Source organism: Urocampus carinirostris, chromosome 15 (genome assembly GCF_059441175.1).
Source record: "Urocampus carinirostris isolate Australia breed hairy pipefish chromosome 15, RoL_Ucar_1.0, whole genome shotgun sequence".
Taxonomy (NCBI): domain Eukaryota; kingdom Metazoa; phylum Chordata; class Actinopteri; order Syngnathiformes; family Syngnathidae; genus Urocampus; species Urocampus carinirostris.
In genome coordinates this window covers 638,957-657,922 of record NC_142363.1, presented here as the reverse complement: position 1 = coordinate 657,922, position 18,966 = coordinate 638,957, and the positions used below count along the sequence as shown (strand labels likewise).

The 18,966-nt window shown below is 38.4% G+C and overlaps 1 protein-coding gene across 4 annotated transcripts in view; it reads right to left on the bottom strand.

Moving 5' to 3' along the window:
- Positions 1-1,296: 1,296 nt before the first annotated feature.
- maco1b (macoilin 1b) overlaps positions 1,297-18,966 on the bottom strand; it is a 34,155-nt gene continuing 16,485 nt past the window's right edge. For 2 of the 4 annotated variants that reach the window (XM_088354101.1, XM_088354103.1), the window contains exons 7-11: positions 17,263-17,421; positions 12,503-12,685; positions 12,303-12,426; positions 12,045-12,219; positions 1,297-3,400 (exon numbers count right to left, since the gene is read on the bottom strand). In XM_088354101.1, coding sequence (XP_088210227.1) covers positions 3,198-3,400; positions 12,045-12,219; positions 12,303-12,426; positions 12,503-12,685; positions 17,263-17,421 — 844 coding nt within the window. In that variant the 3' untranslated portion in view covers positions 1,297-3,197. The remainder of the gene's footprint in view (positions 3,401-12,044; positions 12,220-12,302; positions 12,427-12,502; positions 12,686-17,262; positions 17,422-18,966) is intronic. The other 2 variants (XM_088354102.1, XM_088354104.1) reach the window with 1 other exon arrangement.

Genomic DNA, 18,966 nt, shown 5'->3' with positions numbered 1-18,966 from the left:
GCATTATATAGACTAGGATCTCCCAATTGTTATAATTAGCTCGCTTTATTGTTTTAATAAGCGTTTTATATAGAATACGATCGCTTTTGTCGGAAGCGTACATTGACGTTGGTGACATTTTCATCCGCGTTAAAAAACGCAATTTGCAGAATAAAATCACGCTTTATTGTTTAAATAAACGCGTTATATAGACTAGGATCTCCCAATTATTATAATTAGCTCGCTTTATTGTTTTAATAAGCGTTTTATATAGAATACGATCGGGGGGGGATTTGCATAGGAGTCGGAAAAGGGCACAACACGTCAACACCCCCTCAATGAAAGTGCTGCGCTAAAATCTTAAGGACGTACTACTACTGCTGCTGTGGATTATGGCCCAATGATCAAGTCGTCAAAATGACGGACGCCCTTAAATGTTTTCGCTACCTCAAAAAAAAAAACCCCGTCAATGACAGATTGTCGCTTAATGTAACATCTGCAGTGCAGACACAGAAATATAAAAGATGTAAATGTTTATACAGTTTTATTTAACTTAGGCCTAGATGTAGTAACAAAAGGCAGAGTTTAATTTGTTATCATAAATCACCCCTCCTTATAAATAAAATATGTAATTTCGGGCCCCTTTCGGGCCGGGCCAGCAAATCCAGTTAATTAGTCGGGCTCGGTCCGGGTCGGGTTTAATACCCCTCGGGCCTGCGTCGGGCTCGGGTGCTTTTTTTTGGCCCGATCTTACCTCTAGTCTGCTCTCTCGGTCTGAGGCTCATGTTATGTATAATAGAATGTCTTCCATGTTTATATTAGATGAAGTATTTTTGCTTATGTTTTAAAGATGAAGTGCGTAGTTTGAGGTGTCTTTAAAATGTTCAAAGTTTAAAATTGTCTCTGTTAAGGATGTGTTGACAATGCCCTTCGCTTTATTTTCCGTTGCGTCTATCTGCTCTTATTTTACTTATATCAGGCCTGTTTGGGGTGGAGCAAACCCCTAAAAAAATGTTTTAAGTGATACTCTGCTGTCATCTCCTGGTGTAAATCCGTGATTACAGGGTGACGTTTTTAGATCACGCACCCCCCCTTTCAATATTTTGTTTGTTTTAATGAATATTTTTTACTACTAGGAGGCGCTAAATATCACACTGTCCCTTTATATCCACAGAGGTGCTCAAAAAACAATCGTTGTTATAACATTGTTTGACTTACCCATTGGTCAGTGAAAAGTGAATAAAGAAAACCATTCAGTCAATTTAACTTTTGAATACTGACTCCCATTACAAAAAAAAGCAAATATTGGAGACAATCCCTATGCAAGAAAAAACACATTTATTCCTTGTAAACCTCACGGAGTTAGAGTGCAGCCAAGGTCAGACCTGGATCGGGGAGAGCTGTGACTGGGCATAGAAAAACAAAAAACTTTTGGATACTTTCAACAATCAGTTGGCCAACAACTGTCTAAACTTAGTCTCACAACTTTTTTTCCCAAGAGCCATTGAAAAAAAAATCCTCCACACACTGAAAGTGAAAACCACATATACAATAATGACAATTCCAAATGATGATAACCTTTATCTGAATTAAGCAGTTTCATTGCTGCAGGGAATAAGAACAAGAAGTAAAGAAAACTGCTTTGAAAAACTGTTGTTAATACGGCTGACATTCATGAAAAGAAAATCTGATGTTTGGATTCCCATGCTGGCTACTATTCGGACAATTCCTAACAAGTCAGGAATCCCGGTACCTCCGCAAAAGAAATATTTTTTGCAATATTTGACAAACATGTCAGCAAAAGTATTAGCAGTACATTCTTGAATGCACAGAGGAATTAGAATTGTATTCTTGGCACACAAACTCAAGCTTAGGGAGGATCTATTAAATAATAAATCAAGTGCAATATTGGGATTTGGCAATTTAAAGCTCAGTTATTGTTATTGCACAGTCTGTTTTAGTTTGTCCATTTCAAATTTGTGTGGAAGAATTGGAAGTTTGAAAAGACATGCTAGAGGTAGCAAAATCACTGGAGCTTTACTAACCATCAGTATGGTGACCAGGATGCTTGTTGTTTTAAAACTGAAATCACAACTTAAGATAAAAAGGATTCGCTGGCGTATTCAATTTTGTTAGCACATGGACTACAAAATTCATGAATTCCACCTGGATGACAATATTTATGCAATTTTCTTATTCTGGCCAGTTTAGCCAGATGCTCTCAAGTCATGTAATGAAATCCTCCATCTGTAGTTTAGTTTCCAAAGGTATTTTAAACACTGATTATGTCACCTTTTCTGCACCCATGACTTGACCTTCTTTTTTAACTGAAAAGGAGAAATAGCTTTCGAATCCTAAAAGCAATTTCCCACCAAAGTATACAGCATCGTTTCTCACAGATTGTTGATTAAAATAATAAATATAACTGACTACATCTGTACTTATGTTGCACTACATTCCTGAATTTTTCCTGCTTACTTTAAAGTGGATCTTTGAGGTACAATTTGGGATTTGTTTGAGGGATTTTTTTGATAATTGATGAGATGGTAAATCGTTTTCATTTGACTTCAATAGTGCAATTTTTATAGTGCACAATGAAAGCAGATTATTCTGATTTTCTATACTTTTGCCCTAATTCAAATTTTTTTTAAAAAGCAATCTTATCGTTTTTAAGAAAACAGACTTCACAACACATGTCACATGTTTCTGATCTGTCAATTTGAAATAATGGCTTGACTTTGAATTGAAATATTGCTAAAAATATTTGGAATTAGATTGATCGATTAACAAAAACATCAAGATAATTATCCCTTTTCTGCCCTACTTCCCAAATCATAAATTTAGCATTCTCTAGGGCCTAATGGTATTTAAATCTGAAAATGGATGAGAAGGGAAAGCAAATTCTTTGAGATGTACCTTAAGTACATCCCTTTTTCTGTGAGGTTTCACTAGACACTGATGAGCCCTTTCCAAGAAAAAACAAAACTGGATTTCCTATGGTTGCTGTGATTTCTGCTTTGATGGTTTTCCAATCTTTTGTTCTAAATCCACACAATAAAAAATCCTTGCGACCTGGCATGGAGAAAAAAAAAATGACCCAAGAAGAACATTCTCAGCCGCTGACATGACGAGCAGATTGATAGTTGCTGGGTTGGGGAATCAAAACTGGAGGGAAAAACAAAGGAGAGTGAAGTGAATGAAGTGGTAGAACAAAGCGGTCACTTTTTGAGTGGCTGGTAAACTGAGGCATTGGGGTCCAAGCCGGAGGGATTGGTGTCCATAAACTTGGAGGAATAGTGGGGGGCCACGGGGGTCATGCTGCTGGTGTCGCCCGTGTATGAGATGCTGGGCATTACAGCCATCACTTCAGCTATCTTTTGTTTCAGATCTTTTATTTCTTGGTCTTTCTGAAGAATTTGACCTAAAGACAGACATTAATTGTCAAAAATTAGATCATTTTAAGTTACCAATGGCTGAATTCACATAAATCATCGTCTTATGTTAATGTTAGTAGCAATGGTAGGTAGCACCTTCTCAATGTTGGGACCAATGCATTACAAGGGAATGCGTTCCTGGACCGCAATCACCGATCTTGGAAAAGGGTAATGTAATGTGTTATATATAACGGCATTATGTAACAGCGTTATTTTTTTCAGTAACGATGTAATCCAACCAATTACTTATCCCGCCGTTAGAACATTTGTCGTTATCTACGGTCAAAAGCAGTACAGTAATTTGGCTGCAGAACGCCAAGTTTCCCCATTGGCACACCTGACACTGCTTTTAGCGGCGGCAGTTTCTGCTTTCCTCAGAACAGTTTACGTCACGTCTTTTCCGTTCATGTCACTATTCAAAATAGCGACTACCGTAATCATGTCACCATTCAAAATAGTAACTACCATATAATCAGATAGCTATTACGAATATACAGACGCTCCCCTACTTACGAACATTCGAAATACGCAAAACGGTTGATACGAACATTTTTTGGGGATGTCGAAAAATATCCAGACATTGCTGTAAGTTCTGTAGTGCTTCTTTCCGCCGCGTGGCACTGTGAGAGGTCACCCAGCATCCACCCCGAGAGGAAATACAGCTTCTACTTCTTAGTTCGTGTGTAATGAAAACACACTGCAATGTATCTCTAGCACGCATTTTTATTGTTTAATATTTCGTGCATTCATTCAATATGGTTGTTATAAGGTGTGAAGAAGAGGCGAGCAGTTTCTTTTGAAATGAAAGTGGAATAAGAAAGCTTGATGCGGTTCAGAAAATGATTGGATCGCTTTTTTTACGCCCACTTTTCACCACGGATGAAGTCGCCTAACTCTTCCAAAAGTAAGTTAAACTTAACTTAATTTATCTTCTAGTCAGGTCATGTTTATTTGTATAGCCCTTAACCACAAGGAGTCTCAAAGGGCTTCACAGAACACAGACTGTCAACGTCTAATGGGTAGCTATGTTTTTCAGGACTATGCTTTATCATTCAGCCTGCTTTGTAACGTTATAGAGCATATTATTTCATTAAATGTTTATTTTTCGCTTCACAATAGTGGTTACTTATACAAGCCTTAAACATACTTATACAAACTTTAAAAATACATTCCATACAAAATATAGCACTTATGAACAAATTCGACTTAACGATTGTTCTTAAGTAGGGCAGCGTCTGTAGTATTTACTAAGCGCTGAAAGAAAAAGCAAATGAGGTCTGAGTTTTGACAGCACCCAACTCGTGTTATTTGCGAACAAAACGTCTCTACAAGCTGGCTTTAGGAAGTGAACGAAGGAGCTGAATCCCCACAAATCAACAGGTGGTTCCCTCAGAGACCTTTTTTCTGTGATGTTGACTTTAAATTTAATGAGCATAAAAAGGTTACATTATTTTGTGTTTTATCTTTTTTTGTAGATTTATAGATATTTTAATAATATTTCCTGTGTTTTTCAGTGTTAAGGTGTTTGTAATAAAAAATGTAAAAATGTTTTTCTTCTTTTATGACCCTCTCTTTTATTATTGCACTTTTCTTTCTAATTTTCCACAATATCCCCCCCTTTTTTTCTTAAGTCATTTAATTCATAATGATACAAAAAAAAATTGGAAACGTGGCAATAAAAGCCACAAAAAAATCCAAAGAACCGCGTGGGACCTAAAAGAGTCTTTTTAGTGAGCCAAAAAAATAAAAAAATAAAAAATAGTCAGAATTCCCATCTCTTAAAGTAAACTCCAGTCAAAGACGTCACCACGGTTTTCGTTTCTCAGACAATGTCAAATTGTTTTACAAAAAACTTTTTAAAGGAACAGAAATAGTTACTTTCCCTGGTAACTAGGTACCATTACTATGTATTACTTTAGTTACCAACTCAGTTATTTTTTGGGAAGAAGTAGTGAGTAACTATAATTAATTACTTTTTTTAAAATTACTGGTTAGTTATAAAATTTAGTAACTATTGTTGTTACTACATTGTGTGTTTAGTGTTATTTTAGCTACCTTACGTATTTGTGCATGAGGCGCACTCATGTAGAACGTTCTCCTGGGACTTTTATGCCTACTCCTGTGTTCACCCTAAGTTTACCACAAGCAGAAAAAGGACACGTGACGTCACACGCAATGCATTGCCTGTGGAAGTACTCACTGATCATAGTGTCGTTGCGTATTTAGCAATTTGAAAGTTATTGTTTATCGTCTCGGTGTTTTCATTTCATGAAACAGTGTTTTTTTTCCATCCGGACCAGGACTATGGTGGTGCAGAAACTTCCAGCAGATTATAATGAAAACAATGGATTGTCCACACTTGGGCGGGAGTGTTGCTTGAGCTTTCAAAAAGTTACTCTGAACGTGACTCTGAAAGTACAGAATACAAACCTTTTAAGAGATTTAGTGAAGCTGTTCCGATTTTGATGGTTATGTTATGGATTACCTATAAAAAAAGTGTTGGAGCCAAACGATTTTGCACCAGCTCTTATTTTAAACTTTGTTCTATCAGTGTGTTTTATTTTTTAATCAATGCTTAAATAAACCACCACAAAACTCAGTTTTGCCTCTGTTGTAATATAAATACGCGGACTTGAAAGCATGTCTGTGTTGTTGTAACGCTGCCTCAAGCAGAGGGCTCCCACGCCCTAGAGGGCGGTGTGTTACAGACACAGGTGTATGTGTTAACTACAGGAAAAGAACCAGCTACAGAGACTGCACTTTTTAACACGGTGCGCCCTATGGTCGTGAAAATTCGGTACCCACATCTGGCCTAATTTAGAACTATAAAATAAATTACTGAAATCGGGAAGGGGGGCATGGCTTATAGAGAAACTACAGACTAACGAAAAAAAACGTCGGCGAAAACGAGAGAATGCAACCACGTAATGTACGATAAAAGTTTGCTGAATTTGTATTCTTTTTATTTGTAAAAATTAGTTTCGCAGCAATCTATGCCTCTAGAAATATAAATATCTGTACTGCACTCTTGACTTTAAGCTAAACATGGTAAAGGCCGCTGAAGAAACAAGCAGTGTAGATGCACGATTAACCGAAATCGGATAGACATCGCGATGTGTCGTAGTGCGGTTGTGAAACTGCAAAGCACTGCGTTTTTTTCAAGCTTTTGTAGTAAGTGATGGAGTTTTGTCCAACCACAATTGTTATTGTTCGAAATCTAAAAACGCCGGCCAATTAGAGACAAGTTTTACGAACCAATAAAAGCGATTCAAAGATGGGAATCACCACCCTATGTCACACCCACCGTGTGAGCTCATTGAGGCGTCATGGCAGAATCCGTAAACATAGTCCCAGAAACAACAAACGAGAACGCAACAAAGCTTGCAGCGAAGAAGGGCGGTACATCACTTGTTTGGACCTATCATGGTTTTGACGAAGCGGACGTGGAACAGAAGAAAAACGCCCGTTGCAGTATTTGCTTTTGTGTAGTCGCTAGGTCCAGAGGAAACAAAAGTAATTTGTCTCACCACCTAAAAAATGATCACCAATTACAAAAGACGGCATGTTAAAAGGATAACAAGTAAAAGACGAAGAAGGTGCATCTCTAAGTGGACAGAGAGATAAACAAACCTCCATCAAAACGGCATTTGCGCCATTCACGCTGTATGAAAAAAGTTTGCAAAGGCACAAAGGCATAAACAATGCTGTGACTGGCTAAAAATGTCTAATAGTGTCCAACCCCAAATCTGCATTATAGATTAGAGGTAACACTTTTTATTTATGCAAGTTAATAAGTGAAATGTTATGAGTAATAAATAGTAGTAGCAGTAGTGTTAACAAGTTGGCAGAAATAGTGGGTTTGAATTAATACTTGAATACCTTTCTTGCACTAATGAACATGCAGCGGTAGCACATAGTAAATTTTATATTACACTAAATGCAGACATGTCATGTTTACAGCCTTAAAAGTATGTGGATTATTTTTAGTGTTCAATGTTTGCCTTTTTATAGTGTGCACAATTTATTTTTGTTTACTTTGTTTGGTGTGGGTTATTTTAAGTGCGTACATTTTATCTTTTATACGGCGCAAATGCTCTTGATTTTTTTTTTTTAGAGTAAATACTTTTTTTCAAATGTTATTTATCTTAGAGGTTCACTTTGTTTGGTTATGTCATTTGGACATGTCAAAATTGGAATGTGATTTTGTGATTTTTTTATTTTGAAAATTGTCTAGATATCTATTTTAATGAAGTGCTATTTACTGCATTTCATAGGTGGGTGGGTACTACTACCGATTGAGGAATTGAAAAGTAAAAAAATGGTGAGCAGAAAGCAACCCTAACAAAGTTCGCCAGAAGATGGTTCTGTTTTCTCAATAGGGTTGAGTATTAACAAAAACAAAACTACCACAGAAAATGTACTTGAGAAAAAAAATCGAAAATCGCAACAAAATCGCAATAATGGTCTGAAAAATCAAAACCCCCACCCCACATCTGGTTAGCTACTCCTCTTGCACTATTTGCGCTACTGTAAAATACTATACATAGCCATAATTATTTAGTATATTATAAGCACTCAATACTTCAACTCAATACAACATTTTATTTATATCTGTACATTCAAAGAAACTGTGTGGGTCAGATGTATCGACATTTCGTTCTGTATACACGTGTACTAGAATGACAATAAAGTAGATCTGAATCTGAATTTTACAGGTTGGTGTACACATTTCCTTGTGTTTTGTTGATTATGTGGCTTTATTAAAGTGGTTTGGGGGGTCAACTTATATGCGATGCAGGCTTATACAGTGAAGAGAATAAGTATTTGAACACCGTGCCATTTTGCTTTTTCTCCCACTTAAACATCATGGAGGGGTCTGAAATTCTCATAGGTGGATGTTGACTGTGAGATATAAACTAAAAAGAAAAATCCAGAAATCACAATGCATGATTTTTATTTATGTATTATTATTTAATATTTATAATTTATTTGTGGGATACTACTGCAAATAAGTATTTGAACACCTGTGTATCAGCTAGCATTCTGACCCTAAAAGTCCCGTTAGACCGCCCATTAGAAGTCCATCTGCACTCAATGTATCATCCTGAATCAGGTGCACCGGTTTGAGATAACTATCTGTATAAAGACACCTGTCTACACCATACAATCAGTAAGACTTTCACTTGTAACATGGAAAAGACCAAAGAGCTGTCCAAATAAACTAGAGACAAAATTGTACACCTCCAAAAGGCTAGAAAGAACTACAGAGCAATTGCCAAGCAGCTTGGTGAAAAAATGTCCACTGTCGGAGGAATCATTAGAAAATGGAAGAAGCTAAACGTGATGGTCAATCTCAATCGAAGAGGAGCCCAATGCAAGATATCACCCACATGGGGCCTCAATGATTCTAAGAAAGGTGAGGAATCAGCCTGGAACTGCACGACCGGAGTTGGTCAATGACCTGAAAAGAGCTGGGACCACTGTTTCCAGTAAAACACAAAGACATCTTGGTCTGAAAATATGCATGGCTCAAAAGGTTCCCCTGCTTAAACCAGCACATGTCAAGGCCCTTCTTAAGTTTGCATATTACCATTTGGATGATACAAGGGAGTCATGAGCAAAGGTTTTGTGGTCAGTTGAGACCAAAATATAACTTTTTGGTCATAATTCACTAAGCGTGTTTGGAGGAAGAAGAATGAAGAGTACAATCCGGAGAACACCATCCCTATTGTGAAGCATGCGGGTGGTAGTATCATGCGTTGGGTTTTTTTTCTGCACGTGGGACAGGACGAGTGCACTGCATTAAAGCGGCATTGTGATATTTTGAGGAACAACCTCCTTCCCTCAGTCAGAGCACTGAAGATGGGTCGTGGCTGGGTCTTCCAACATGACAACGACCCGAAGCACAGAGCGAGGAAAAACAAGGAGTGGCTCCGTAAGAAAAATATCAAGGTTCTAGCATGGCCCAGACAGTCTTCAGACCTGAACCCAATCGACAATCTTTGGAGGGAGCTCAAACTCAGCAACAGCCCAGAAACCTGACTAATCTAAAGAAGATCTATGTGGAGGAGTCGGCCAAGATCCTCCTGCAGTGTGTGCAAACCTGGTCAAGAACTGCAGGAAACGTTTGACCTCTGTAATAGCAAACAAAGGCTACTGTACCAAATATTAACATTTATTTTCTCAGGGGTTCAAATAATTATTTGCAGCTATATCACACAGATGAATCGTTAAAAAAATCATGCATTGTTTTTTTTGGATTTTTCTTTTTAGTTTGTCTGACAGTGGACATGTACCTTAGGGTGGAGCTTATGTGACCAATTTTTTTTTTCATGTCTTTTTTTTATCTTACCCCACAAAAATGTTCTACCTCCACCAAAAACTACACAGCAGAAGTTTCAGTCATGTAAGTTGATATTTACAGGTAGCTCAATCACTGTATAAATTTGAATTAGCTCCCATGAAGCCGATTACAACACCGCGGTGAAGTGGTTAGCGCGTGTGCGGCACAGTTCTAAGGTCTTGGGAACCTCCTGAGTGGGTTCAAATCCAGCTACCGGACTTCCTGTGTGGAGTTTGTATGTTTTCCCCGTGCTTGCGTGGGTTTCCTCCGGGCACTCCGGTTTCCTCCCACATTCCAAAGTCCTGCATTTCAGGTGGATTGGCCGGTCCAAATTGTCCCCAGGTGTAAATGAGCGAGAAAGTTGTCTGTCACTGTGTGCCCTGCGATTGGCTGGCAACCAGTTCGGGGTCTCCCCTGCCCACTGCCCGATGATTGCTGGGATGGGCTCCAGCACACCCGCGACCCTACTGAGGATAAGCGGTGCAGCTAATGAGATGAGATGAGAAGCCGGTTACGCACACAAAATAATGATGGCTTAGGTAGATAATACAAACAAGAAGAAAAACCCAGTCCTTTATGAGGGTCTTTTTACGGCTGTCAGGAATAGTTTTGCGGTGTTTTTCAGCAATTTGCAGCAGATGCTGCAGATCAGTATCATCTTTTGTCATATGACCACAGTATTCCTGAATCAGCGCCACACCTCGTTCTGCAAGATCATTGACCACACAGATTGCCTGAAGTTTGCAAAGCGTGTTTGAAGTCATCCCGTGATTCCCATTCCTGTGGTTCAACATCAAGATAGCCAACAGGAAGGTCCATGATTTTAAAGAAAGTGCTAGATCTAGAGGAAAGTTTCTAGACATTTTCTAGTAACAGTGTCTAAATCTACAAATTTCCTCTTTTGAAAATCCTGTTCAGCAGTTTCATCTATGTGGTCCTCATTTTTCATTGCAGCCACTATGATCTGTTTTGTTGATGCACTGACTTGATTGTCAAACAAATCGAGTGTAACCGTTTCTGATGTTAGATACCACAGGTAATTGGAAAATTTCTAAAGGGCAGCCTTAGATATTGCAGCATTTATGTTTGAACATTCCACCAAAGACTTTAAAAGCTGCAAATCAGTGCGAAGGGCACTTGCAACAAGAGATGCCATAATCCAGGCCTTCACGTAGATCCTTACTGTGAAGACACACACGCCAAGGAGTGCTTGTTCTTGCCTTCCAATCAAATGGAGCTGGGATCAAAACATCCATATTTTTAAAGAATAAATCTGATATGTCATGACTTGTTCCTGGTTTATCATCTTCCTAACTACTGCTGCTTCATGAAAATTCTTTGCTCAGCTTGAGATTCTAGGCGTCGTTTAAGTCTTTTTCTTTCTCTGCTAATTTTTTGGTCAACACCTGTCATTGACCCCTTTCTTCCCTTTGCTCTTTGAGCCAACAAAAACTCGTCTTCTGGAATTGTTATAATGTTGACCATTAGCATGAGCAATGTCAAACAAGTCATCAAGTTCTTCTTCAAACTCACTTTACTTGAATTTTTGTGTTGCCGTTTGTTGTCCTTTGCTCTTTTTCTTAGCAAACACCATGCTTGAAAATGTTTTTTAAGTTTAGTCTGACAATTTTGTGGATCTCAAATTGGAATTGTTTGAACGTACTGAATATTTACCTGATGCTGATCTTTGAATGTCAATCGCTTCTTGGAGAACAAAGAAGGTCTGGCCATGTCTTCAAAAGTAGGTCAAGGGAAATAATGCTAGCTGAATTAGACTGATCTTGCTGAGCAATGATTTGTGGTTAATAATTGTTTGAGATATAAACTTACACATCTGTGGCTTATCCCAGCCTCTCTAGAACTCCCATTTAGGAAAACTGATAGAAAACGCCAAACTTCTCAGCAATTGAGCTACCTCTAAAATGTATTTTATTCAGACCAAACTGCACAGCAATTGTTCTTTTGTGTAATGGAACACAATTAGGGGGTAAGACAGTGACTTTTTGCAACTATGAAAATAAGTTCCACCCTAATGTACCTACAATAAAAATTTCAGACTCCTCCATGTTATCTAAGTGGGATAAATAGCAAAATAGTAGTGTGTTTAAATGTATGCGATATACATTTGTAACCAGTAAGTTACTTCGAGTAGGGCACTACCTTTTGGTGTAAATACTCCGGGATTAGTGACTGAATTACTTTTTAAATGAAGTAGCTATTAAGTGTACTTAATTACTGTTGTTTAGTAACGCGCCCAACACTGTACCTAGTGCCCTCTAAAGACAGACCTTGCACAATTTCTTGCTGTCTCTTGGCGTCTCCCAATGCAGAAAAGAGGTCCAGTTTGATCCTGGTCTCTGCGCTCAGACTATTCTCCAAGTGTTGGGTCTTGTCTTGCATGGCGGACAGCGCTGACATGAGCACTTCTGTGTCCTTTTCATTCTCCTTGTATTTATGAAGCTCCTGGAAGATTGGAGACATCCATAAACTTAATCTAATTGTTGAATATACACACCAAGTACTTAAAAGCAAAACTACTGGATTACCTGGACCTTCAGGTCAAGCTCCCGGATCTGATCTTCCTTAAGCTTGTTGTCCAGGGTTAGTTTCTTACACTCTGTTTCTAATTCTGTGATCCGCCGTCGCAGCGTGTCTGTGCACTCCCCTCTGCTAAGCAGGAAGACATCATTTGAGTACCCCCAAAAAAGTGTAGTGAGCAGATGAAGACTGGTGTGGACTAAACTACCTGGAAGCTGCCGCCAGAGCTACTGCCCTCGCGGCCGTGGCCTCTTCCAGCTTTTTGCGCTTCTTTTCCTCTGCGAGATGTTTCTCGGCAGTGGTGCGGGCTTCTTGCTCAGCTTTGAGCCTCTTCTCTAGTTGACCCACAGCCTGCTTATCCTTTTGCTTTGCCTGTACAGCAGTATGGAGCCTAGAATTCCACAGAACACACATTCAAATTGACTAAGAACAATTTAAGCTTCATGTTCAATTATATAGTTTGCCAATGCTTCATAATTTGGAGGACCAATCCAGCCATATGTAGAAATAAATGTATAAATAAATTAATACCTACACAAACCACGTAAATGACCAAATAAATAAAATCACTTAATTAAGGCTGCAACGATTAGTCAATAAGAGTCAACAATCAATTATATCATCAACTATTGTCACCAGAAACAATTTTTCAACCGAGTGAGGCATCTCTAAATGAATATAATCTCTGCTGAGAGTCGCTTTAGCGCAAAAAGGTCTCCGTCCCGAGTCATATTATACAGAAGTGATGGCGTCAACATCAAATACACAGCAAAACTTTCAACGCATTTTAGCCTGGATATGGAATATAAAAAGAATATTTGCAAAGTTTTCAAAGCATAATACAGTTTTGAAGAACTTCAATGTACATTTCATACGCATTATATTTTGCTATAAAATAGAGCTAGAGTTTTATGCTGGAATGTGCCTGACAAGTATATTTGAACTTAAATGAATGCAGTCCAAAGAATGGATAGCAGTTTATTCATGGATTTATCTCCACTGGCTGAGTACTGTGCCTAACTGGTTTTCGATAAGGCATTTTCATTCAATTTTTGTACGTACCTACAGAGTATTCAAAAATAAATGTTTTTTACTGTATCATTTTTTCTTGTGATTATTACCATTTGCCATATAATTGAATAAATGTCATGCCCCCACCCAAAAAAAAAAAAAATCCGATACTTGTCTTATCATTTAAATAAGGGATGTCCAAACTTTTCAGAAAGTGGGCCGAATATGGTCAACTGAAAATGTGTGAGGGCCGACTATTTAGCTTGACGTTCTTTGAACAGTCTGTAATGAATTCACCTTCCAAGAAACGTTTGCCGTGCTTGGCGATGTGCCTTTGTAGCACTTTAAATAGATTCGCAGGGTCTCGTGAAAAAGGCTGCTGTGCCGTTAAAACAGCTTCCAGTTGGTTCACCTTTTCACAGCATTGGTTTCCAGTTGTCTTTTTGTAGTCAGCATGTTGGGTCTTGCAGTGCTTCCTGATATTATATTCTTTGAAAACAGCCAGTCTCTTGGCAAATTTGGCAGCAAAGTTGTTTTTTGTTTTTTGGCGAAAGCGGCGTCCCTACTTTGTTCTTTTCAATTATTAATTATTGAGTGTCTACTAAAGTATACACTTATCTGCAATAAAGCCAATTATATGGGCTAAAATCCTCACAGAAAGCCAAGGCAAGGTGACCAAAGGGCTACTGCCATTATCTGGTGAAACGGTGACTATATTTGTACTGTGGTCAATATTATTGGCAGGCCACATATTATTAATCTTGTGACGGAGGCCGTGGGCCAGTAAAAATTTGATCACGGGCTGCAACTGGCCCGCAGACTACAATTTGGCCATGCCTGGTTTAAATAGTCTGTGGCTAGAAGACTAATAAAGTACCGTAAATTCCGGACTATAGAGTCGCATGCGCCCACAATGAAATTATTGCAACACAAAACACAAAATACCCGACACAGTCCAAATATCACAGCCGACAAAGTGAAGGGAAAATGATACCGTACTTAACGTTTGATGCAGACCGGCAGAGTCCGGGTGCCCATTGAAAGTAATCCAAGGAAAAGTGTATATTTCCAAAGGTAAAGGTGGGAAAAATATAAATCCACTATTGTCGGCCGCGTCCACAAACACGTCTCACCTTTACTCTACTCCCAGTCACCCCACGTTTGCCCCGCCCCTTCTTTCTCATTTGCTCGTACAAAACATATCAGAATAAGTTTCTAAAATAAATACATTACAAAAATATACAGTTGCAAATACATATTATAAATGGTTACACATATTTACAAAGAAAGACGATACACCGAGAGTTTTCAAAGCTTTAATGATAATATTATAACTTTCATCCCAAACCGTGCATGTGAAGGGTAGCAAAACGCTACTAGCAACACGCTCGCGACACAGTAAACGGCTCTGTTAAGTAAACATACCATAGTTGTTCAAACCACGTCACACCGGCCGCATCATCTTTCTTATAACGACGCCTTCAATGTTGTCTTCCTCAGTAGGGGAAAAAGACTTTGTCATAGACGTCGTCCCACGCTCCCTTATTCAAAAACACGCTAACAACACGCTCGCAAAGCAAAATTTACGTGCAGTAGCTCGGTTTACTTCTTAATAGGACTGCTCGATTGCATTTAGCTTGAAAGCTGTACCATGTGCCTTTCCTTTTGCAATTTGCATGATGAAGGTATGTTGTTGCAGTCTTCCTCGGCGCATATATTCCACCGGTCTAAATCTTACCTTTTGCACTTGAGCGCCGCTGGCGGCTGTTAGAAAAATTACATAAATTGGCCGCATCACTGAATAAGCCGCAGGGTTGAAAGTTTGGGAAAAAAGTAGCGGCTTATAGTCTGGAATTTACGGTATGTTTTAGATCAGCAGATAGTGTAGTAATATACTGTGGTTTGTAATAATCTGGTCTGTCCAGCCCTTTGAAACTCATTGTGATTAAGGGCTACACAAATATGATTGACTTAATTTGTTGCAGCCCTACATTTACCTAATGCAGAGGTTTTGGGTTCTTTCTTGCCCTCATGTAAGGTTCAGATCACGGGATGGTGTAATAATAGTCTGTGCAGCCCTTTGTGACTTCTTGTGATAAAGGGCTATACAAATAAACATGAGTTTACTTGAATACATGTCTCTTGAAAATCTTAAAGTCAAGTCAAATTTATTTATATAGCCCTTAATCACAAAAATGTCTCAAAGGACTGCACAGGATTACAGTTACAAAATTACACAATTACCTGATCTTAAACCAGCATGGTGGTAAACTGGTGGTGAATATGGCCTAACAGACTACTTGCCTGTTTGACCCGCTTCCGGGTTCGCTGATTAAAAGGTCTTGTCGGGGTCCTTGGACCTTCAGTTCTAAATATAACACTCTCCTTGGGTGTAGTTCAAGCGGGTTTCAAGTCCGCTGTTATTAAACACACTGAAACAACCCAACCTTGATCCAGAAAGCTTATGTAATTATAGACCTGTGTCAAACCTACTGTTTATTTCTAAAGTATTTGAAAACAATGTGGCACAGCAGCTGAATAATTTTATGTCCGAGAACAATCTTTTTGAATCTATGCAATCAGGATTCAGGGCTAACCACTCTACTGAGACAGCCCTGATTAAGGTAACCAATGATTTTTTACTGGCAATGGACTCCGGCGCTTCATCACTCATGCTGCTGCTGGACCTTAGTGCTGCTTTTGACACTGTGGACCATAATATCTTACTAAAACGGTTGGAAAAATGGATTGGTCTCTCAGGACCCGTCCCCTTATGGTTCAGATTCTACCTCTCAGATAGGACACACTGTGTTAAATATGGTGAAATGACATCTGAGCACTTTCGTGTTACTTGTGGTGTTCCGCAGGGTTCAGTACTTGTTCCCCTTCTTTTCAGCATTTACATGCTTCCATTAGGTGATATTATTTGCAAGTATAACATCAGTTTCTGTTGCTACGTAGATAACACACAACTATATCTTCCGATGGAAGAATCTGCCATACCCAACTGTGGAAATCTGGAGGCCTGCCTCACTGAGATAAAAGAATGTATGTCACTCAACTTCTTGCGCCTTAACTCTGAAAAGACCAAAATGTTAGTTATTGGTCCATCTGAATGTTGTGACTTGTTCTCAAAAACTGCTCTGAACATTGACAAATTTAATAGGTTTAAATTTAGGTGTAATATTTGACCCCAATCTGTCCTTTCAAACACACGTTATGAATATTACTACAGTAGAACAGCTTTTTTCCATCTTCGCTATATTGCTAAAATTCGCCCTGTGCTGTCTCAGTCGGATGCGGAGATTATAATTCATGCATTTGTTACCTTCCTTTTGATTACTGTAATGCACTACTCTGCAGTCTCCCGAAGTCCACAATCAAGAGCCTTCAGCTGGTACAAAATGCTGCAACGAGGCTTCAAACTAAGACATGAAAGTTTGATCACATTACCCTGATTTTAGCTAACCTGCATTGGCTTCCTGTGAGCTTAAAATGTGATTTTAAGGTTCTGTTGGTAGCATACAAAATCATGCATGGACTTGCTCTCTCATATCTTTCAGACTTAATTTCCCCCTATGTTCCGGTCCGGAGCCTTCGCTCTGAAAATGCTATTCTATAGCATATGAATAACCTATATTTTATGTTGACAATATCTGTGTATTATTTGCCCTCATGTAGGTTTTAGTTCAGGTGATGGTGTCATAATAGTCTGTGGTTTGCAATAATCTGAGGTCTGTGCAGCCCTTTGAGGCTCTTTGTGATTAAGGGTTATACAAAAAACATGACTTGGCTTCAATTTATTCATATATTTATGAATACATGCAATTTATTCATATATCTATAAATACATGCAATTTATTCATATATTTATAAATACATGCAACTTATTTATATATTTATGGCTGTTGTCATTTATTAGGAGCTGAAATTTGGAATGACTTTTGCTCCACTCACTTGGTCTGCAGCAGCTCATTCTCCTGACGGAGTTGACCCAACTCAGTACGTATGGAGCGCTCGGCACTGCCAAGTGAGCCGATCTGGCTGCGCAGGTCCTGTTCCATCTGCCGGCTTGCCTGCAGGTCTGCCTTCAACTTCTTAACGTCCTGCTCCAATCTGTCCCACATTAAAGTATAAGCAAGCTTGCAAACATAGAACCAACTATCAAAGACCACAGCCGCATTAGTACACAATTTTATGCAAAGATTTAATCTGCATATTACTTAAAAAAAGAAACTGTCATGACGACATTCAGAATATAGACACCCCCCCACTACTTTGTGCTTCGGATATCGCTCGTTCACTGTTTTGCAGATTTTAAATGGATGGCTATACAGCTGAGCTAATATTTTAGCATTTCATTACAGTGAAAAGAAAATGTCAATCAAATCGGACTCTGAGAAAAGTCAGAAGACAGCAAAGAAAGGGTGATTATCAGCGGGTGCTCCATCGATTTTGTTAATGCATTTCTATAATGACAATAAAAAACTGCAGTTCTGTGTTTTTATCTGTAATTCTACAGTTGTTATTTTGTTACAGTCGTGTACTCTCAGTCAGTAAGGACGTCAAGGGAAACTTTGACCCTTGTGGGCTTTTATGGAGGTGCGACGCTACTTTGCAAATTCAGTTTTTGTGGCGGGATTCTGGTCCCCATTACCAGCAATAACAGAGGAATTACTGCAATCATTTGTTGTATTTTGTGACACAAGAATTATAATTTTTTTTCAGTTATCTGTTGAAGACAAACATGCACTAGCTGGTAAACTAAGTCATGCGCTTACCGGTTATTTTCTAAATCAAGTTCTGCTAAAAATGTTTATGAAAATCATGGTACACACATAAGCGCCCATGATGTAACCAAAATATGTACTATATGTATATTAATTCCAAAAATAAGAGGTCGACCAATGGAGTAACCCTTCTGCAAATACCTACTAATAATATTTTTGGATATTAATTTAATTGCATCAGTGCGGAATAATTATTTGATCACACCATGCATATTTATTTGCACATCCCTGGTTTCCTTTATCATTTGAGTTTTATTTCAGGAAAAATACCGTAGATCAACAAATTAAAGTCAGGGTTGATGACATTCCTGCATACTTGCTCGACCGGAGTGTAATGGATTTGTTTTCCTCTTTTAGAGAAATAATTAGATATCTGAGTAAAAAAATAAAACAGTTTATAATCCAAACATTAATCTGAACGGTAATTACCAAGACCAAGTCGTTTTTGAGTTTTTCCAAGTTATGAGAAAATTGCAGGCATACTTTGACATAACGGACCTTACTGTTTTCTTTGCACTGCTTTTAGTGAAGTCATTTGAGTACCTGCAAGGAGATTAAGTGAATTGCGCACGTTTAGAATTCCATCAGCGAACCAATAATCTGTGTATGCACAGGAGCTTGAGACGTATTTCCACTAACATGTGTTTAATCTAATGCAACGGAAGATTTTGTAATGTAGTCAAGATAGTGGCCTGTAATGTAAAATATTGAATATTTTGCAATTCTACAGCATTATATCACATCACACTGAAATGACATTGAAAATGTTTGCATTGAAAAAAAAGGACCCAACGCAATAGATGAGTAAATTATTCATATTCAATCATACAGTAATTAAAAGTTATATAATGTCATAATGTAATAATTATCC